This window comes from Grampus griseus (genome assembly GCF_964374135.1).
Source record: "Grampus griseus genome assembly, chromosome: 6".
Taxonomy (NCBI): domain Eukaryota; kingdom Metazoa; phylum Chordata; class Mammalia; order Artiodactyla; family Delphinidae; genus Grampus; species Grampus griseus.
Window position 1 is genome coordinate 8,333,589 of NC_139000.1, and position 23,318 is coordinate 8,356,906.

A 23,318-nucleotide genomic window follows, 5' to 3' on the forward strand; every position below is an offset into this window, starting at 1 on the left:
TATTCTTCCCCCCAAAGATAATTTTCTTCCTGAGCATTAAGGGATTTCAAGTTAGAGTGAGCGTGAGCCCCAACTGAGATGATGCTTCTCTTACTTACTTACAGGTTGACCTGGGCCTCTACTTCAGGGTCTTTTGTTGGCCACGTCTGCAGGGGCTGGATGCCAAAGGAGAGAGACGACTTGGCTTTCCATAGAAGGGTCTGTGCCATCTGACTCCCACTGGACCCTTTCGTCAGCGGATCCATCAGTGGGCCTGGAGGCTGCAGTGCTGTACTGAAACAGAAAGAGTTGGAAAGGCACTTAGAACAGAGAAGAACAAGGGCCCATCGCTGGCCCATTCTGGCCACTCCTCCACAGGGGCCAGCCCATCAGTAATGAGGAGGGGTAAAGCCAAGGCCCTCCCAAGACCCAGGTGCCCCACTAAGACAGCACCACGCCCTTCCTGCACACTGTGGCCTCGTGGCCCTGGAACCGTCCGAATCCTATCACATCCCTCAGCAATGAGTGGAGTCCTCCACACTCTCAAGTCAGCGGGGTCGAAGGTAAAAGGAGAAAAGTGAGCATGTGAACCATCACAAACTTATTTAGAAAAAGGCAACATTCACTGAGGAAGGGAAAGCTCTGTCTGGAGTACCTTCAGAGGATGGACCTCATGGCCATTGGCGTTTGGTCCAGGAGTGCCTGGTTTATCTCCCAATTTCCATTTAAAATAGCCAAGAAAAGCCATAAAAAGAGCCTACACTGGCAACAACACTGTAGACAAAAGGACCAAACCCACATTCAAGAGTAATAGCATAGAGGAAGTAAGCAGTAAATGCTTGCTGAATTAACAAATGGGAATAAATTGGGAAATGCACTGCTGAAACACGTCTGCTTCTTTCTCTGATGACACAGCGAGGAAGGAGATAAGGTGATTCTGGGATGAAGAAGGGTGGCTTTGTTAGGGAAATGCAGGCATCCCTGCTTTTTCGGATTGGAATTACTTTCTGAGCCAATCAGGAGCGTTCTTCCCCCACCTCTACCTCAGGTGACACACAAATTAGCAAAGAAAATCCAAATACTTGGAAGTGGGAAAATAAAAAGCAATCTTAGATAACACTTATGTCAAAAGGGACTCTTTATAGTGTCTTCTTAATAAAACGCTGTGACGAGGCAAAAGACAAAAGACCTCGTGGTCTTATTAGTGAGGAAGAGGCATCTGCACAGGGAGCCACCATCCTGCTGCAGGGTTTGGATGCCAAGAGAAGTGACTCCATACAGCCTGGGTATTTGGAGCCAGATGGGCACTGCCCACTCCCAAGCTGCTACACTAGTACCAATTATAGGCTGCAGGCATGTCGCAAAAGAAAAAAAGGCCACTCTTGCCAGGTCCCCCTGGTATTCCTCCTTTATAAGTGATGACCCATCCTCCCCCATCACCTTACCTGGGCCTGAGAAGCCACAGGCTGCATGTCTGACCCAGACTGCTGGATAATCTTACTCTAAGCTGGCTTCAGGCCACTCATCTTGGCAGAAACTCTATAGACATGAAAGGCTCAAGCCTTCCACGTACGACAAATGGCAAGAAGGGAAGGTTCTGCTATGATGTCAGTTGTTCTTTACTCACTGGAACCTCAAGTCTTCTGCAACCCAGGGTCACTAGAGTTTATGGCTGCCTTAGCAATAAACAAACAAATAAATAACAAAGCAGGGCTTCTGGATGAGAGACATATTTTTTTCTTTGAACCCACTAGATTTTTTTTAAATTACAAAAATAACACTTGTATGCAAAACATTTATTAAGAAAATGTTCCTTTCTTAATCATGCAAGTTAAAAAAAAAGAAAAGGAAAGAAACTGCTCCTAAAAGAAACCAATAAGCAGGACAGGGAGGTGAGGTTTCATTTTCAGGCAAAGTCCTGTGAAGGTTCAGCTTCAACTTGAGTGGAGCTGGGCTGTCCCACGCGGCAGCCATGCGCCACCTGTGACCACTGAGCAAGGAAATGGGTCAGGCAAAGCAAGACCTGCGTGTGTAAAACACACACCGGACTTGGAAGACTTAGTACAAATAACAAAGGATGCAGAACGTCTCAATAATTTTTATGTTGATTACATGTTGAAGATAAAGTGTATTAGAATTGATTTTAACGTGGCTACTAGAAAATGAAAATCACATACACAGCTTGCTTTACAATCTGCTCGGGGTTGGTTACACCGCAGAGCTGTCCCACCTGCGAAGAGGAACCGAGAGCCCCGGGTCGGGGTGAGGGCTGCAAAGTCCCCGGGTACTTGGCACTCTCTGCACAGGTGGGCAAAGCAGCTTCGGTGAGCAAGGGCAGCCCACCTAGGAAGAGTCGCCACCCAGGTGTGGGTATTGGAGAAAAAGTGCACTGAAGAGGGGAGGGGAGAAGATTCCAGAAATGGTGAGGGGACCCGATGGCAGGCACGACATCCCCACCTCCACTCCGTTTCCTCTCCCAGTTAACGGTTTGGTATTATTCCCATCACTCCTCTCTCTACGTATTTGCAACCTTTATGTGACACACATACGGAGAATATATAACACTCTGTGACCTGCAATTCTCCCTAAAGCACAGTCTTAGACATCTTTGTAAATCAGTAAATAAGGTACATCTTAACATGGAACATTACAGAATGGGATAACCTCATATGCTGCTTACATTTTTTTAATCTTTAAATATTAAGATTATTTCATTGTTTTAGTGTTATTGTCTAGCCCTTTCATCTTTAAAATTTGTTTAGAAACACTTAAATGCTAGTTCCTTTAAACCTTTCCCACCATTTAATTTTGTCTTTTTGCCATATCTTTACCCTTAGAGTTTCTGAGTTCTTTTTTTATACTTTCATCTAATTCTTTAGCTTCATTTTCTAACTGTTCAGATGCTGTCTCATCAGTGTTAATTTTAATCATTTTCCTCATTTCTGTTAAATTTTCTAGACTTAACTTTCTAATTTAAAAAATGTACGTTCCTCTTAATCTTCTGACATATTTTATCTTTCTTGTCTCACTATTTAAAATATTCAGCAGAGGAAGAACTTCTTGGAAAATGGCAGAGGAAGTGCTCATTTGCATAACTCCTTGGAACCCATGGAAATAAGAAAAAATAGCCCAATATATAGAAGAAAACTCACTGAAACAAGAGAATGACCAAACTCCATGCTGTAATTCTGAAGATCTGCTGTATACAATTAATCGTGGACAGACTGAAAGCGAACATCAAGGTCTACCTAGCTTATATAACGTGAGGAAAATGGGCAAGAATGTCCTAAAGGCCGACAGTGCCCGATCTGGAGGGCTGAGGCCTGGAAGCATGGGCAGCACTGGGGCAGAAGCTGTTTGTTCTTTGTGTGCCACTGCCCCAGCTTTTTAACAAGGGGTGGCCTAATCTTAGGAAAAGCTGAAGGAGAGAAGGAAAAGTATATCTTAAGAGCCATCTGAACCTCTTGAAAGATTATTAACCAATTACATTTGAACCCACTAAAAGAAGGTCCACGAATCATGGGAAATCGCACTGACCCAGACCCTCTTTGGAGCAGGCTGTCTGCCCTGAAGTGGCGGGGGGGGGGGGGAGGGCTGAAAATTTAAGGAGAGTCCTGCCACGGGGTCACATACACCACAGGCACAGGGGACTCTGCAGACAGGAGGGCAGGCATGGGGGGAGCGTAAAACCAGATGGCACGTTCCCACTGTCTCTGTCCCACTTCCCAAGAAGCATCAAAGCCAGACCTCCAGCACCAGCTCTGAAAGAGAAGATTCACCATCGCTCAGAGAGGCAGGGAAAGGAGTCAAGGTGAATCTACCCATATTATCAGTGGGTAAACACAGACCCAGACAGAGCTGCTTCCATCCCAGACGAACATGCAGGAAAAAATTAGCACAGGACCTATGAAAAGAGGTTTGCAAAAGGCAGATGACGAGTACAGACGAGAAGATTTTTAACAGGGATCAGATGAAACATATAACAGCTTTGTTTTCTCAAGAAAATGAGAGAGTAAGAACTCAAAACAGAAGATCAAGTAATACATAGACAGACTTCTCAAGGTTCTAGGATAAAAATCCCAGAGTGTGACCGGAAAAGGGTTGATTCACGTGGTGGAGGTGCTTTCTGGGAGGGGAGTGGGCCTGAAGGGGAGGAAATGAGGGCCTCTGTGAGTGAATCTCCCTGGCCTGGGGGCAGCCCTCAGAAGCACACAGCTTACACTTTTCTCCTCTGTGACTCCCAAGCCCTCAGGGCAACTTGAGTGTTCATATTGTGAGTCTAAACAGATGGGAGTAAAGAGAAATGTGGCCTCCTTCACAGTTAGTCCTCTGCTGATGGCCACGAGGACGCAGTCACTGAGAAGAACCGTCCAGAAGCCCGAGATGGGGACCAGCAGCTGTGGGGGCCATAGCCAGGCCTGCTGAGGCCCAGTGATGCAGCGAGAAACAGACCGCGGGGAAACACAACTGTGGCACAAGTGCTGTCTCTCTCATACACTGGTAGGTAGAGCCCTGAAGGCAGCAAATGTCATAGAAGGTAACAAGGTCTCAGTTCTGGCTCCTTCGATGTGGCTGATATCTCCCCTGGTGAGAGCTGCATGGATCACTGAGCTGCAACCATGATTCCATAAGGAACACGGGAAACTTCTGAGAGCCACACCCACTCCCTTGCGTTATTGATCTTGTATCCTCATTCGGATTGTTGGCTGAAAACAACCTTAAACGAAGCACAAGTCATCATTCTTGCTTATCTGCAACCAAAATCAGCAGCTGGGGCCTGAGCTGGCTCAGTAGCCAAGGGAGCAGTAACCCCTACAGAGCTGGGGTCAGCGGGAATACAAATCCCTTCTGTCCCCAGATCGAAACTGCCCCTCCCGCAGGCCGTCACTCCCCACCTTGCAACATTCTTCCTCCGTGGCACTCACGGCCACTGGAGCCTTCCCAGTTATGTGTTTGTTTACTGGTACACTGTCTGCCTCCCACCCTCCCTCCACTGGAATGTTAGGTCCATGAGAGCAGGGGCCCCATCTGCCTTGTTCACGGTCTACGTCCAGTGCCTAGCACAGAGAAGGGCTCAGTAAATATGTTTGTTTGTTTGTTTGTTTAAATAAATAAATTTATTTATTTTTGGCTGCGTTGGGTCTTTGTTGCTGCATGTGGGCTTTCTCTAGTTGCGGCGAGTGGGGTCTACTCTTCGTTGCGGTGCGCGGGTTTCTCATTGCGGTGGCTTCTCTTGTTGCAGTGCACGGGCTCTAGGCGTGCAGGCTTCAGTAGTTGTGGCATGCAGGCTCAGTACTTGTGGCTCGCGGGCTCTAGAGCGCAGGCGCAGTAGTTGTGGTGCACGGGCTTAGTTGCTCCACGGCACGTGGGATCTTCCCGGACCAGGGCTCGAACCCATGTCCCCTGCATTGGCAGGCGGATTCTTAACCACTGCGCCACCAGGAAAGTCCAGTAAATATATTTTGAATGAATAATTGACTACGGGAATGCCGCAAAAATATGAGGAAAGTGTTCATATGGAATAGAGAGACTTTGTCGGGCTGTTCTGGCCCTGTTTGAATGAGGTCGCTGGTGGCCCCAGTCAGACCGCTATGGGACCTACTCTATTTCTTTATCAACCTCTGGCAGGCAGCTGCTCTGTGAGGACTGTGACAAGTGGAGCAAAGGCAATCCATCTGCCGAGCATCAGCCCAGGCCTGATATATGGCACTGACGCTAGGAAAGACTTCATGGCTGGCAGCTCTTCTAAAGACACTTGTCTCTCTGGTCATAAAGTGCGAGACAGGCATTTATGTCCTAACTTTCATTTGTGTTAAAACTATGCAATCACCGACACTTAACTGTTGGAAAATCCACTTCACGCTGCCATCTGAGTCTTGATTTCCCATTTTTACCTCCTCGCCCACTAAAACGGCTCTGAGATAGGCGTGCCAGGTATGTAGCCGCACACCAGTGTGTGCTACCAACTTTGGATCAGTGTGTCTTATTTACGTTTGTTGTGATTGAAGAAAGATGCTGTCTGTGGCAGATACTTTGGAACAACTTGCAGAAGTTGGAAGGCTAAGACGTAATGTCCTAACCTGCTTGGCAGTTTAGAGTTCTGGACATGATTTAGAGTCCACATGCTAAATCAGATGCACTCATGAGAGACTGGTGGGGAGCGGAGCCAGGCAGATGAAGAGAGAGGACAAAGGGCATCCGCTTGCTTTTACAGATCATGACAGAGCTGTTGTGGTCCTGGAGTCAGCAGCTTCTTGATTCTCTGGCTTTCTGAGGGAGCAGGGACAGCTTTGTTCAATGCTGCCCGTGGGCTTCCTCTAGTTGTGGCGAGCGGGGGCTACTCTTCAATGCGGCGCATGGGCTTCTCATTGCGGTGGCTTCTCTTGTTGCGGAGCACGGGCTCTAGAGCGCAGGCTCAGTAGCTGCGGCGCATGGGCTTCATTGCTCCGTGGCATGTGAGATCTCCCTGGACCAGGGCTCGAACCTGTGTCCCCCGCATTGGCAGGCGGATTCTCAACCACAGCACCACCAGGGAAGCCCTGCAGCTGCTTCTTGATAGATCAGCTTCTTGTTATGCAGTGGCAGCCTCCCTGATCAGTGCAGAGCACAGTGGTTCTGGGGGCAGGAGTTGTGACTGGGAGCTCAGACTAGAATCTGCTCTCCAGCCCTGCCAACAATTCTGTAAGCACTTAATTTCCATATCACTATTATATCTCATTCTGTTTCTACCAGGTAAAGTGGATTCTGTCGTCTGCAACAGATTACTGACCGATAGGCCTTATATAGTGATGTCTGTCCAATTGGGTTTTGAGCTTAACAGTTCGTGTGACCCCGTGCAGGGTGCAGAGTATGCACAATCTTTTTCTGGTGGGAGCAGTGGTATAACCTCCAGCGGGCAAGAAAAAGAGACTATGTACTTTGATGGGAAGACATTTTGCCTTGTGAGTTTAAAAGAGAGCTTGCTCAAAGCACTAGGCATTTCTGTTCCAATCAGTAAACAGGTGCTGAAGGGCAACCAAAAGAACACACACTGGGGCTTCCCTGGTGGCGCAGTGGTTGAGAGTCCGCCTGCCGATGCAGGGGACACGGGTTTGTGCCCCGGTCTGGGAAGATCCCACATGCCGCGGAGCGGCTGGGCCCGTGAGCCATGGCCGCTAAGCCTGCGCGTCCGGAGCCTGTGCTCCGCAACGGGAGAGGCCACAACAGTGAGAGGCCCGCGTACCGCAAAAAAAAAAAAAAAGAACACACACTAATTGCGGACATTTCTAAGGTCACTGCTACGCTGGAGCAGTGACTGTGAGATCACTACCCCCGACCTGCTTTTGTGTTGTCTTGAGCCTTTCCAGGTGTGTCACCTAAAACTGTTGTATCCAAAAGTGCACTGAAAACACAGAACAGTTGAGAAATACTAGTCTAAACTATAGATGGTTTAACCTCCAGTAATAAAAATTTTACTGCATCTTGAAGTAGCCATGTTAGCTTGGGGCACACTGACTGCTGGAATGTACTTTTCGCGTATTGAGTCCAGTCTGTTTTATTATCCCTCGTACCCACTGTGATTTTAAGTCTAGCCCTGGGCCATGCATAGAGTGGGCCTGATTCCTTTTTCATACGACACCCTTTCAAATGTGGGAGGGCAGCTTTTATATCCTCTGTGAATTTTCTCTTTTTCAAGTAAAACACCCCCTCTCCCTACTGAAATCTTTTTTTTCTTTACTGGACCATTCCCATCAGACATAAATATCTTTATAAAACAAAAGCAGAACACTCCAAACCAAAATCAAATAAAACGGTTTTTCAGCTCACATCCCTTCCACCCCTGCAAAAAGCTGACTAGTTTCACTGTTCCCAGTTCCTGTCCTTCCATTATCTCTCAAAGCCAGTCAGTGCGACTTTCATCCTTACTGTTCCAAAGGACAGCTATTGTCAAAGGCCACCTATGACCCACATGATGCTAAACCAATGGTCAATTCTTGGCTCTCCACTGGGTGACCCAGCAGCAATATCTGACACCAAAAAATCATTCCCTCTTTCTGTTTTTTTTAAAAATGTTTATTTACACTAATTCCTCCCCCCCCCCCGCAATTAAATTACATCATGTATCCATGACACAATGGTTTCACATATAAGTTTCAAAGTCTAACTTTTACTTGGGATTTATATGAACGGTTAACCTAAGTCCATCAAATCATAGTCATCCTTCCCACTAATAGTTTATTTATTGATTCCCTTTTCCTAAAGTCTCCTGATATCCCATACATTTTTTCCCACAATTTTTTTTACCTTTCCCTATTTCACTATGATTCATAGTCACATTAAAGAACAAAACAAAAACCTGGATGCATTCTTTCAAACATTTCCTACCTGAGGGTCCACATCTACACTGTCCAATAAGGCAGCCACAAACCACACGTGGCTCTTGAGCACTTAAATGTGGCTGCTCTTGGGCTTCCCTGGTGGCGCAGTGGTTGAGAGTCCGCCTGCCAATGCAGGGCACATGAGTTTGTGCCCCGGTCCGGGAAGATCCCACATGCCGCAGAGCGGCTAGGCCCGTGAGCCATGGCCGCTGAGCCTGCGCGTCCGGAGCCTGTGCTCCGCAACGGGAGAGGCCACAACAGTGAGAGGCCAACGTACCGCAAAAAAAAAAAAAAAAAATGTGGCTGCTCTGAAATACAAAGTATCATGAGAGATTACTACAAGCAACTCTATGGACAACCTGGAAGAAATGGACAAATTCTTAGAAAAGCACAACCTTCCAAGACTGAACCAGGAAGAAATAGAAAATATGAACAGACCAATCACAAGCACTGAAATTGAAACTGTGATTAAAAATCTTCCAACAAACAAAAGTCCAGGACCAGGTGGCTTCACAGGTGAATTCTATCAAACATTTAGAGAAGAGCTAACACTGATCCTTCTCAAAGTCTTCCAAAATATAGCAGAGGGAGGAACACTCCCAAACTCATTCTACGAGGCCACCATCACCCTGATACCAAAACCAGACAAAGGTGTTACAGAAAAAGAAAACTACAGACTAATATCTCTGATGAACATAGACGCAAAAATCCTAAACAAAATACTAGCAAACAGAATCCAACAGCACATTAAAAGGATCATACACCATGATCAAGTGGAGTTTATCCCAGGAATGCAAGGATTCTTTAATATATGCAAATCAATCAATGTGATACACCACATTAACAAATTAAGGAATAAAAACTATATGATCATCTCAATAGATGCAGAAAAAGCTTTTGACAAAATTCAACACCCATTTATGATAAAAACTCTCCAGAAAGTAGGCATAGAGGGAACTTACCTCAACATAATAAAGGTCATATATGACAAACCCACAGCCAACATCGTTCTCAATGGTGAAAAACTGAAACCATTTCCTCTAAGATCAGGAACAAGGTAAGGTTGCCTACACTCACCACTCTTATTCAATACAGTTTTGGAAGATTTATCCACAGCAATCAGAGAAAAAAAAGAAATAAACAATCCAAATCAGAAAAGAAGAAGTAAAACAGTCACTGTTTGCAGATGACATGATACTATACATAGAGAATCCTAAAGATGCTACCAGAAAACTACTAGAGCTAATCAATGAATTTGGTAGAGTAGCAGGATACAAAATTAATGCACAGAAATCTCCTGCATTCCTATACACTAATGATGAAATATCTGAAAGAGAAATTAAGGAAACACTTCCATTTACCACTGCAACAAAAAGAATAAAATACCTAGGAATAAACCTACCTAAGGAGACAAAAGACCTGTATGCAGAAAACTATAAGACACTGATGAAAGAAATTAAAAATGATAAAAACAGGTGGAGAGATATACTATGTTCTTGGATTGGAAGAATCAACATTGTGAAAATGACTATAATACCCAAAGCAATCTACAGATTCAATGCAATCCCTATCAAACTACCAATGGCATTTTTCACAGAATTAGAACAAAAAATCACACAATTTGTATGGAAACACAAAAGACCCAGAATAGCCAAAACAATCTTGAGAAAGAAAAACAGAGCTGGAGGAATCAGGCTCCCGGACTGCAGACTATACTACAAAGCTACAGTAATCCAGACAGTATGGTACTGGCACAAAAACAGAAATATATATCAGTGGAACAGGATAGAAAGCCCAGAGATAAACCCACGCACATATGGTCACCTTATCCTTGATAAAGGAGGCAAGAATATACAATGGAGAAAAGACACCCCCTTCAATAAGTGGTGCTGGGAAAAACTAGACAGCTACATGTAAAAGAATGAAATTAGAACACTCCCTAACACTATACACAAAAATAAACTCAAAATGGATTAAAGACCTAAATGTAAGGCCAGACACTATAAAACGCTTAGAGGAAAACATAGGCAGAACACTCTATGACATAAATCACAGCAAGATCCTTTTTGAGCCACCTCCTAGAGAAATGGAAATAAAAACAAAAATAAACAAATGGGACCTAATGAAACTTAAAAGCTTTTGCACAGCAAAGGAAACCATAAACAAGATGAAAAGACAACGCTCAGAACGGGAGAAAATATTTGCAAATGAAGCAACTGACAAAGGATTAATCTCCAAATATACAGGCAGCTCTTGCAGCTCAATATCAAAAAAACAAACAACTGAATCCAAAAATGGGCTGAAGACCTAAATATACATTTCTCCGAAGAAGATATACAGATTGCCAACAAACACATGAAAGGATGCTCAACATCACTAGTCATTAGAGAAATGCAAATCAAAACTACAATGAGTATCACCTCATACCAGTCAGAATGGCCATCATCAAAAAATCTACAAACAATAAATGCTGGAGAGGGTGTGGAGAAAAGGGAACCCTCTTGCACTGTTGGTGGGAATGTAAATTGATACAGCCACTATGGAGAACAGTATGGAGGTTCCTTAAATAACTAAAAATAGGACTACCATACGACACAGCAATCCCACTACTGGGCATATACCCTGAGAAAACCATAATTCAAAAAGACACATGCACCCCAGTGTTCATTGCAGCACTGTTTACAATAGCCAGGACACGGAAGCAACCTAAGTGTCCATCGACAGATGAATGGATAAAGAAGATGTGGCACATATATACAATGGAATATTACTCAGCCATAAAAAGAAACGAAATTGAGTTATTTGTAGTGAGGTGGATGGACCTAGAGTCTGTCATACAGAGTGAAGTAAGTCAGAAAGAGAAAAACAAATACCGTATGCTAACACATATATATGGAATCTACAAAAAAAAAAAATGGTTCTAATGAACCTAGGGGCAGGACAGGAATAAAGACACACACATAGGGAATGGACTTGAGGACATGGAGAGGGGGAAGGTTAAGCTGGGACGAAGTGCGAAAGTAGCATTGACATATATACACTATCAAAAGTAAAATAGATAGCTAGTGGGAAGCAGCTGCATGACACAGGGAGATCAGCTCGGTGCTTTGCGACCACCTAGAGGGGTGGGATAGGGAGGGTGGGAGGGAGACGCAAGAGAGGGGATATGGGGATATATGTATATGTACAGCTGATTCACTTTGTTATAGAGCAGAAAGTAACAGAACATTGTAACGCAATTATACTCCAATAAAAATGTTTACAAAAAAATGTGGCTGCCCTGAACCGAGATGCTGAAGTGTAAAATACATACCAGATTTCAAAGACAGTACTGAAAAGAAAAGGAAATTATCTTAATTGTTTTTAATATTGATTACATGTTAAAATGATAATATTTTGGATATATTGAGTTAAACAAAATAAACTATTGAAATTCATTTCATTTTTTATTCACTTTTTAAAATATGGCCCCTAGAAAATCTTAAATTCCATATGTAATTCTACACACTTGCTATCACCAGAAGAAGCCACTTACTTCGTTTCACTAAACATCCATGAACATCCCAGATATCTTTCCAAGTCAGAATACAGATTGGTATCAGTCTTTTTAACAGATGATTAGCAGCGTATTGACACATTCCTGATGGACTTCTTTTTACACTTTTACAAGCAATCCTACAGTGAACAGCCTTCTGTATACAGCTTCTTGGGCAGCCACACCTCATTGCTAACTCATATTTGCCTCCTGTCCTCTAAAATCGTAGCTCTAGAGACAACCACATGTGTGGTTCAGACTTTCCAACACCTCTACACTTGCGTGCTGCTTTAAAATTTTTTTCCCCAGGAAAACCAGCAGTGAGTCTCACTGTACAGGCCAAATCTCCTGATTTTCCTACAGCATGGTTTGTCAGACTTCATCTCTGTTCAGATCTTCAGCTCTGGAAACCAGACAGCCAAATATAATTTCTCATATTAACCTTCTAAAGCAAAACTAATTTGACTATTGTCTTCCTCCAAGAAAGGAATCTGGTTTGTATTAACTCAAACTCTTAGTGAATAATAAAAGTTGTTTTTTTCCCTTCTCTTAGGAGAACAGACATAATATGAAAATTAATTTTCTCTGTTGGCCCTAAGAGCCCATTATGTCAGCCCGATACAAGACAGCTCCCAATAGCCTTTCTCAGGAATTGACTGCTGTTTTTCCAAAAGAAAATTGACAGCTGCAGATCTATTTGTGATTAAATACTTAAGGGCCTGACACACAAAAAAAGAATAATGACATAATATAGAGGGACAAAGGCTGTGAAAACAGCTCACATTAAAATGCTTGTTTACAAGCATGGGGGAAAAAAAGCCTCCTGAAAAAAAAAGAAAAAGAAAAAAAAATCTAAGAATCTAAGAGTCAGGAGAAACATAAGGAAGAAGAAAAGAAGGCAACCAAATGCATAATGGATAACTGTTCTTTTCTGATTCTGTCTTGGCCTGGAAAGCCATCTTTAGGAACACGAAAGCATTTGTCTTGGCATCAAATTTGTTCTCACAAGGCGTGGGTTATATGCATTACTAATAAGGAAGCCGCTATGTAGGAAGCAATATCTGGGAAAGTGGAAAATATGTTTTCCATTTGTAATTCAAAATCTTGTCTATGTAGGGCTCTTCCCTCCCTGTGGCTAAACATAGTAAGCATAATTTAACCACTCAACTAAGGTAGTCTTTTACAATGAGTACTAAAAAATGCAGAAATCCCATTCTGTGATTCTAGGGTGACATCTGGGTATCTATAATTTGGAAAGCTTCCCAAATTTAATGGCACTGTTTTTGGGCAGGGGGGCAGTCCAGTATCCATTCCCCTTCTTCTGGTAATAGTAATATGATTTTTCCTTTGGGGAATCCCTTCCTTGTGGTCTCTATGAAGTGATCTAACCCCTCAGTTCTGGGTTGGGCACATGACCCAGGCCCAGCCAATTAGCATGTTTTACCCCCTTCTGGCCAAAATGACTGGTTCACAGATGAGCAGAGAACCCAAGAGATCCAACGAATGTCAAGCCTGGGACGTGCTCTAGAACCTTTGAGAAAGAGGTAATATCTTTCTGCTGGGATTATCCATTGATAGAAAGTAATCATGGACTCATTCATTTTCTTTGCCTCCAAGAGGAAAGACCTTGAGGACAAGGTCAACCCAGAAAATGAAGAAAGATTACTGATGACATTATTTGAGCACCTGGATCTAACCTCTCCTAAAGCTTGGTCTCCCCCAGCATTCTGCAGTTGCATGAACTGATGATTCTCCTCTGCTTGCCATTCATAGCCTTTGATAATCTTTAAAAAAATTTTAACAACTGGTAAGGCACTAATCAGAAAAGGTGCAATGTGTTACTCGTCCTGCTTGTAGCTGAAGGAGAACTGTTCAATGGTGATTACAACTGAGTAGCCAGGAGTAGGAATCACTTGACCACAATCCAAGCCACCACTTTTCACCTGGTATCAGAGCCACAGGCATTGCCTACGGCAAGTGGCTATGAAAGCAGAATTATGAATGATGGCTGGTAAGTATAATGAGGCAAGATTTGACTTCACTATTAGGGAAAGATAATCGAGTTGCCCAATAACAAAAAGGCTTGCAGTAGTGGGTTCCCTGACCTTAGATGTAATAAGCAGAAGTTGGATGACCAGCTGCAAGTGTTGTTGTAGAAAAGATTCCTGTATTATCCTAGAGGAGTGGTTTTCAAAATATGTCCCTGAGCCAGCAGTACTGGCATTACTTGTAAGCTTGTTAGAAATACAATTCATAGACCCACCCTGACCTAGGAAATCAGAATCTGGGGGGTGGGGGTGGGGGAGGGGCAGAAAACAGTCTTAAGAAGCCCTCCTGGTGATTCTCATATATGTCAGGTTTGAGAACCACTATATTAGACTTGAGAGCACTGGTTCTCAAACACAGTTTCCTAAGCCCCCAGTCCCAGAGATTCTGATTGAGTAAATTTAGGGTTGGGCTTGAAAATTTGCATTTCTAACAAGTTCCCAGGTAATGCTGACGCTGCTGATCCGGGGACCACACTTTAAGTACCACTGTCTGAGAGGCTGACCTAAGAGATGTCTAAAGTTCCATTCAATGTTGAGATTCTTTGATATTGAGGATTTACGCTGCAAATCCAGTCCTACTACGTAACCCCGTTAATGCTTTGATTCACATGTGGTCTGGCTCCACGAAGTGTTGCAGCCAAAATGACACTGCTCAGCAAGAGAGGAGTACTTTAAAATAACTCAGGTTCATCACAAAGTCACAAAAGATAACAGATATATTTCTTAAAATATATCTTAGAGCAACAGAAACAATAGGGAAACCTATTAGCCACACTCAGACGAAGTAGGTGTTTCTGCACCCCTACAGGTTTTTATTAAGGCAGTCCTAACCAGTGCCCTATGGACCTATTGTCCTTGGCCTCAATCCCTCTTTTCCTAAATCTACAGCTCAAAAAACTACAAGAAAGCAAGGCAGGACCTTGCTCTGAGGGCAGCGGAGGAGGACAAACTGAATGGGCAAAGCTAGAATTTTAATGAGGCATGGGAAGGGAAAAGTTGAGAACCTTCACATAAACATTAATCATTTTTGTCCATAACACTTATGATTTAGTAATGCTTTGTGCCAGACACTGTTTTTAGCACTTTGCACAAATCAGTTCACTTAAAGCTCACATCAATATTGTGAGAGCGGTGTGACTGTCATTTTACAAATGAGTTAACCAAGGCTCAGAGGGGTTAATCAACTTGTCCAAGGCCACACACACAGCAAGAGAAAAGTCAGAAACCTGAGCCCAGGTCTGTGTCGCTCCAAAGCCTTTGTTCTCCAACACAGCCTGATATGCCTTCCTACAAAATGAGGACAAACACATCTAGGTCAAGCGGCTCCACAGCATCAGCGTCTGGCCCTTCGGCCTCCAGGTTTCCCAGCTAGTCCTCCTCACTGCCACCTGCTCGGAGGCCTCTTGCCTGGGCCCCTCCTTGCTCCTTTGTGTTCATTATGTGTTGTGTCTGCCTGCCAGTTGTCAGAGCTGATACAGCACTGGTCCCCAACCCCCAGGCCGCAGACCGGTTTTGGTCCTTGGCCTGTTAGGAAGCAGGCCACACAGCGGGAGGCGAGCGGCAGGCGAGTGAGCAAGGCTTCATCTGCTGCTCCCTGTCACTTGTGTTACCACCTGAACTATCTGCCCCAACCCTAGTCCGTGGAAAAACTGTCTTCCACGAAGCTGGTCCCTGGTGCCAAAAAGGTTGGGGACCACTGTGATACAGGATAGTCAGCAAAGACAGTTGCCATCCTGAAATAATGCCTTTTTTGCCTTGATGTCACCAAGATGATTGAGTAAATATGGTTAAACCAGATTCTGAAAGGCCCTAAAAACAAGGCAGTGGCATTTAAACTCGACACAATAGGAAATGAGAAGTAGTGGGGGACTTTTGGAGTAAGGGAGGCTAATCTGGCAACACGCCCACAAATTAGGCCAAGGCTCTCTCCTCTGGCTGTCCAGCACAATCACCTGCATCCCACACCCCATTACCACCCTGGACTTCCTGGAACAATAGGCCTGGAGGAGGGACCCACACACTTGTATGGTTAAGATGTTTCACAGGTGACTGTTCTTCGTTGGCCCTAAAAGTCCATGACGTCAGCCCAAAACAAGACAGCTCTTAATATTTCTCACTTAAAAGTGAGATGATTTGGATTAATGGATTAGAGAGGTAATTTTTTTAAAGCAACAGAAACATTAGGAGCAACTGTAGATGAACACTCATCTTGTCAAGTCAGGGGGGCCTTTTCTAACTAAGCACAAACAGGAGGAATAAATCAGTAGATGTGACTAAGCTTAAAAAAATGATAATAAAGTCTATCAAAAAACACCATAAAGAAAGTTAAAAGTCAAATAATGAAATGCAAAAAATATTTGCTACAGAAGGTGGAGTCAAGATGGCAGTGTGGGAAGACATGGAGTTAGTGTCTCCCCACAACTAGGGTGCCTGCTGGCCGCTGGTGGGAAACTATGACATCCAAGGAGATGGGAAGAACCCCAAAGTGAACTGTTAGGACACAGAGGGACAGAGGGGAGAGGAGAAGTGGAAGCCAGACAGGATCTGCACCCCTGAGCCTGGGGAGATCAGGAGAGGCAGGTGTGAGGGGCCCTCCCAGGCCGGAGGAGCAGGAGAGGAGAAGAGTGCATCTGCCCCGCCCACTTGAGCCCAAGGAGCCTGCTGGGCTGCCTGGTGAGGTTCCCCTGCCCTCTGAGACGAGGGGTGGGGGGCACGACTGGGCCCCTTCTGTTCCTTGAGCCTAAGACCCACCCCCCACAGTCCCCAGGGCCTTTTCCAGCCCCGTGGGTCCTAAGCATAGGCCCTGCCCACCACCCAAACCTTGCAAAAAAATATGTCACACATGAAGGAGCAAGGTAAAAACCTACAAACTAAATAGATAAAGAGGAAATAGGCAGTCTACCTGAAAAAGAATTCAGAGCAATGATAGTAAAGATGATCCAGAATCTCGGAAATAGAATGGAGGCACGGACTGAGAAAATACAAGAAATGTTTAAAAAGATCTGGAAGAACTAAAGAACAAACAGAGATGAACAACACAATAACTGAAATGAAAAATACACTAGAAGGAATCAATAACAGAATAACTGAGGCAGAAGAACCAATAAGTGAGCTGGAAGACAAAATGGTGGGAATAACTGCCGAGGAGCAGAATAAAGAAAAAAGAATGAAAAGAATTGAAGACAATCTCAGAGACCACTGGGACAGCACTAAATGCACCAACATTCGAATTATAGGGGTCCCAGAAGAAGAAGAGAAAAAGAAAGGGACTGAGAAAATATTTGAAGAGATTATAGTCAAAAACTTCCCTAACATGGGAAAGAAAATAGTCACCCAAGTCCAGGAAGCACAGAGAGTCCCATACAGGGTAAACCCTAGGAAAAACACACCAAGACACATATTAATCAAACTAACAAAAATTAAATTCAAAGAAAACATATTAAAAGGAGCAAGGGAAAAACAAAAAATAACATACAAAGGAATCCCCATAAGGTTATCAGCTGATTTTTCAGCAGAAACTCTGCAGGCCAGAAGGGAGTGGCAGGATATACTTAAAGTAATGAAAGAGAAGAAACTACAACCAAGATTACTCTACCCAGCAAGGATCTCATTCAGATTCAATGGAGAAGTCAAAAGCTCTTCAGACAAGCAAAAGCTAAGAGAATTCAGCACCACAAAACCAGCTCTACAACAAATGCTAAAGGAACTTCTCTAGACGGAAACACAAGAGAAGGAAAAGACCCACAAAAGCAAACCCAAAACAATTAAGAAAATGGTAATAGGAACATACATATCGATAATAACCTTGTAAATGGATTAAATGCCCCAACCAAAAGACACAGACTGGCTGAATGGATACAAAAACAAGACCCATATATATGCTATCTACAAGAGACCCACTTCAGACCTAGGGACACATACAGACTGAAAGTGAAGGGATGGAAAAAGATATTCCATGCAAATGGAAATCAAAAGAAAGCCAGAGTAGCAATACTTGTATCAGATAAATAGACTTAAAATAAAGACTGTTACAAGAGATAAGGAGGGACACTACATAATGATCAAGGGATTCATCCAAGAAGAAGAAATAACAATTAAATGCTTATGCACCCAACATAGAAGTACCTCAATACATAAGGCAAATGCTAATAACCATGAAAGGAGAAATCGACAGTAACACAATAATAGTAGGGGACTTTAACACCCCACTTACACCAATGGACAGATCATCCGAACAGAAAATAAACAAGGAAACACAAGCTTTAAATGACACAATAGACCAGATAGATCTAATTGATATTAATAGAACATTCCACCCAAAAGTGGCAGAATACATTTTCTTCTCAAGTGCGCATGGAACATTCTCCAGGATAGATCACATCTTGGGTCACAAATCAAGCCTTGGAAAATTTAAGAAAGTTGAAGTCGTATCAAGCATCTTTTCTGACCACAATGCTATGAGATTGGAAATCAGTTACAGGAAAAAAAAACTGTAAAAAACACAAACACATGGAGGCTAAACAGTGCACTACTAAATAACCAAGAGATCACTGAAGAAATCAAAGAAGAAATTAAAAAATACATAGAAACAAATGACAATGAAAACACAACGACCCAAAACCTATGGGATGCAGCAAAAGCAGTTCTAAGAGGGTAGTTTGTAGCAATACAATCTCACCTCAAGAAACAGGAAAAATCTCAAATAAACAAACTAAACCTACACATAAAACAACTAGAAAAGAACAACAAAGAAAACCCAAAGTCAGCAGAAGGAAAGAAATCATAAAGGTCAGAGCTAAATAAAGGAAATAGAAATGAAGAAAACAATAGCAAAGATCAATAAAACTAAAAGCTGGTTCTTTGAGAAGATAAACAAAATTGATAAACCCTTAGCCAGACTCATCAAGAAAAAAAGGGAGAGGATGCAAATCAATAAAAATAGAAATGAAAAAGGAGAAGTCACAACTGACACTGAAGAAATACAAAGGATTTTAAGAGACTACTACAAACAACTATATGCCAGTAAAATGGACAACCAGGAAGAAATGGACAAATTCTTGGAAAGGTACAATTTTCCAAGACTGAAACACCAAGAATTAGAAAATATAAACAGACCTATCACAAGTAATGAAATTGAAACTGTAATTAAAAATCTTCCAGCAAACAAAAGTCCAGGACCAGATGGCTTCACAGGAGAATTCTATCAAACATTTAGAGAAGAGCTAACACCGATCCTTCTCAAAGTCTTCCAAAATACAGCAGAGGGAGGAACACTCCCGAACACATTCTACGAGGCCACCATCACTCTGATACCAAAACCAGACAAAGGTGTTACAGAAAAAGAGAACTACAGTACAATATCTCTGATGAACATAGATGCAAAAATCCTAAACAAAATACTAGCAAACAGAATCCAACAGCACATTAAAAGGATCATACACCATGATTTATCCCAGGGATGCAAGGATTCTTCAATATATGCAAATCAATCAATGTGATACATCACATTAACAAATTAAGGAATAAAAACTATATGATCATCTCAATAGATGCAGAAAAAGCTTTTGACAAAATTCAACACCCATTTATGATAAAAACTCTCCAGAAAATGGGCATAGAGGGACCCTACCTCAACATAATAAAGGCCATATATGACAAACCCACAACAAGCATCATACTCAATGGTGAAAAACTGAAAGCACTTCCACTAAGATCAGGAAAAAGACAAGGATGTTCACTCTTGCCACTCTTATTCAACATAGTTTTGGAAGTCCTAGCCACAGCAATCAGAGAAGAAAAAGAAATAAAAGGAATACAAATTGGAAAAGAAGAAGTAAAGCTGTCACTGTTTACTGATGATATGACACTATACATAGAAAATCCTAAAGATGCCATCAGAAAACTACTAGAACTAATCAATGAATTTGGTAGGGTTGGAGGATAAAAAATTAATGCACAGAAACCTCTGGCATTCCTATAAACCAACAACAAAAAATCAGAAAGAAAAACTAAGGAAACACTCCTACTTACCATTGCAACAAAAAGAATAAAATACCTAGGAATAAACCTGCCTAAGAAGGTGAAAGACTTGTACTCAGAAAACTATATGACGCTGATGAAAGAAATCAAAGATGACATAAACAGATGGAGAAATATACCATGTTCTTGGATTGGAAGAATCAATACTGTGAAAATGACTATACTACCCAAAGCAATCTACAGATTCAATGCAATCCCTATCAAACTATCTATGGCATTCTTCACAGAAGTACAACAAAAAATTTTACAATTTATATGGAAACAAAAAAGACCCCGAATAGCCAAAGCAATCTTGAAAAAGAAAAACAGAGTTGGAGGAATCAGGCTCCCTGACTTCAAACTATACCACAAAGTTACAGTAATCAAGACAGTATGGTACTGGTACAAAAACAGAAATATAGATCAATGGTACAAGGTAGAATGCCCAGAGAAAAACCCACGCACATATGGGTACCTAATTTACGACAAAGGAGGCAAGAACATACAATGGAGAAAAGACAGCCTCTTCAGTAGGTGGTGCCAGGAAAACTGGACAGCTACATGTAAAAGAATGAAATTAGAACACTCCCTAACACCATATACAAAAATAAACTCCAAATGGATTAAAGACTTAAATATAAACCAGGCACTATAAAACTCTTAGAGGAAAACATAGGAAAACCACTCTCTGACATAAACCACAGCAAGATCTTTTTTGACCCACCTCCTAGAGTAACAGAAATAAAAATAAACAAATGGGACTTAATTAAATTTAAAAGCTTTTGCACAGCAGAGGAAACCATAAACAAGACAAAAAGACAACCCTCAAAATGGAAGAAAATATTTGCCAAAGAAACAACAGACAAAGGATTAATCTCCAAATATACAAACAGCTCATGGAGCTCAATATCAGAAAAACAAACAATCCAGTTAAAAAATGGGTAGAAGAAAAAAAAAATGGGTGGAAGACCTATATAGACATTTCACCAAGGAAGACATACAGATGGTCAAGAGGCACATGAAAAGATGCTCAACATCACTAATTATTAGAGAAATGCAAATCAAAACTACAGTGAGGTATCACCTCAGGCCAGTCAGAATGGCTATTATCAAAGAATCTAGAAACAATAAATGCTGGAAAGGGTGTGGTGAAAAGGGAACCCTCCTGCACTGTTGGTGGGAATGTAAATTGATACAACCACTATGGAAAACAGTATGGAGGTTCCTTAAAAAACTACAAACAGAACTACCATATGACTCAGCAGTTCCACTATTGGGCATATTCCCTGAGAAAACCATAATTCAAAAAGAGTCATGTACCACAGTGTTCATTGCAGCACTATTTACAATAGCCAGGACATGGAAGCAACCTAAGTGTCCATCGACAGATGAATGGATAAAGAAGATGTGGCACATATATACAATGGAATATTACTCAGCCATAAAAGAAACGAAATTGAGTTATTTGTAGTAAGGTGGATGGACCTAGAGTCTGTCATACATGGTGAAGTAAGTTAGAAAGAGAAAAACAAATACCGTATGCTAACGCATATATATGGAATCTAAAAAAATTAAAAATAAAAATGGTACTGAGAACCTAGTTGCAGGGCAGGAATAAAGAGGTAGACATAGAGAATGGACTTGATGACATGGGTTGGGAGGGCGAAGCTGGGGCGAAGTGAGAGTAGCATCGACATATATACACTACGGAACGTAAAATAGTTGGCTGGTGGGAAGCAGCAGCATAGCACAGGGAGATCGGCTGGGTGCTCTGTGATGACCTAGAGGGGTGGGATAGGGAGGATGGGAGGGAGGCTCAAGAGGGAGGGGATATGGGGACATGTGTATTCATATGGCTGATTCGCTTTGTTGTGCAATAGAAACTAACACAGTATTGTGAAGCAATTATACTCCAATAAAGATCTATTAAAAACAAATTAAAGTAGCCGGAAAAAAAAAGTTGCTACATATTTGACAAAAAAATTAATTTCCTTAATAAATAAAAAGTGCTATTCAATAAGGAAAAGATAAATATTCCAAAGGAAAACTGGACAAAGTACATTATATATACTCATTTGAAGAAGAAATACAAATTATGAATAAATGTGAGAAAAAAGTTTCACCTAACTACTAAACATGGAAATTCAAATTAAAACAAGGTATCACTTTGGCAAATGTTTATAAATGATAATGCCTAGCAGTGAGGATGAGAACAAACAGGCACGTTTATATGCTCTTGGGAGAACTATCAACTGGCACAACTTTCTGGTGGGCAATTTGGCCTTATGCTTCAAAAACCTTTAAAGTGTTCATTTTCTGGGATCCAATAATCTCTATCACTTCTATGAATTTATCTTAAGGAGATGATTACCTCTTACAGACTCATACACAGACTAATGTACACGGATTCAATGTGTCTTTAGTACGAGTAAGAAACTGGTAATAAACTGCATGTACAATAATAAAGCATGGGTTAAATACATTGTCTTCCAACAAACTAATTATTTTTATAATCACAGAAATGGTAATCATTATTTCTATGGTTTATATAATAATATCATGGAGCGTTAAACAGAGGGAAACACCTTTGGAGGCTAAGAAGTCATTTAGTCTTTCAGGTGTAACATCATGAAGACAAAGGAGGAGGTGGTAAAAAGTGAGAGTTCAGAGGAAGAGAGAAATTTTCTAAACCAGTGCTGCGCAATATTGGAAACATTAGTCATATGTGGCTATTTAAATTTAAAGTTAAATAAAATTTAAAATTCATTTCCTTAGTTGCATGAGCCATATTTCAAGAGCTCAATACCCACAGGCAGCTAGTGGTTACAGTATCAGACAGGATGGACTATAGAATGCCTCCGTTATCACAGAAAGTTCTATTGGACAGTGCTGCTCTAAACATTCTACCTCAGGCCTGGATCCAGCTTTTGACTCATCTCTTCAGCCTCATCTCTTGGTGCACTTTCCATCCTTCATGCTCCAGCAACAAGAGTGTAAGCATCAGAAGGGCGGAGACCATATTTGCCTGGTGCTCCTGGTCTAGTGGGGAAGAGGTGTTATCCGGGTAATTATACACAGTGGTGTGTGGACTAGCAGTCAATGTGTAGATTGTTGATACAGCACAGAGCTCAGGCCGGGGTTCAGGGAAGACTTCCCAGAGGAGGGGTCGGCGTTACCCAAAAAGTAAAGACAAGACTATTCTAAGTAGAGAAAAGAGCATGGTATGAGTACAGGCACAGACGAGAGATAGCACAGCATAAGGGAATAATTACCAGCTGGTCAGGCATTTATTTATTCAAGAGATAGTGAATACCTGTGATGGGCCAGGCCTGAGCCAGCCTCCGAGGACAGAGCAGTGAACAGCTATGGTCCCTGTCCTCA

General features: G+C 42.2%; 1 protein-coding gene across 2 annotated transcripts in view; it reads right to left on the reverse strand.

The window, feature by feature from the left end:
• GARNL3 (GTPase activating Rap/RanGAP domain like 3) overlaps nt 1-23,318 on the reverse strand; it is a 153,095-nt gene that overhangs the window by 128,339 nt on the left and 1,438 nt on the right. For both annotated transcript variants that reach the window (XM_082656442.1, XM_082656441.1), the window contains exon 2: nt 103-273. In XM_082656442.1, the coding sequence (XP_082512568.1) occupies nt 103-273 (171 nt within the window). The remainder of the gene's footprint in view (nt 1-102; nt 274-23,318) is intronic.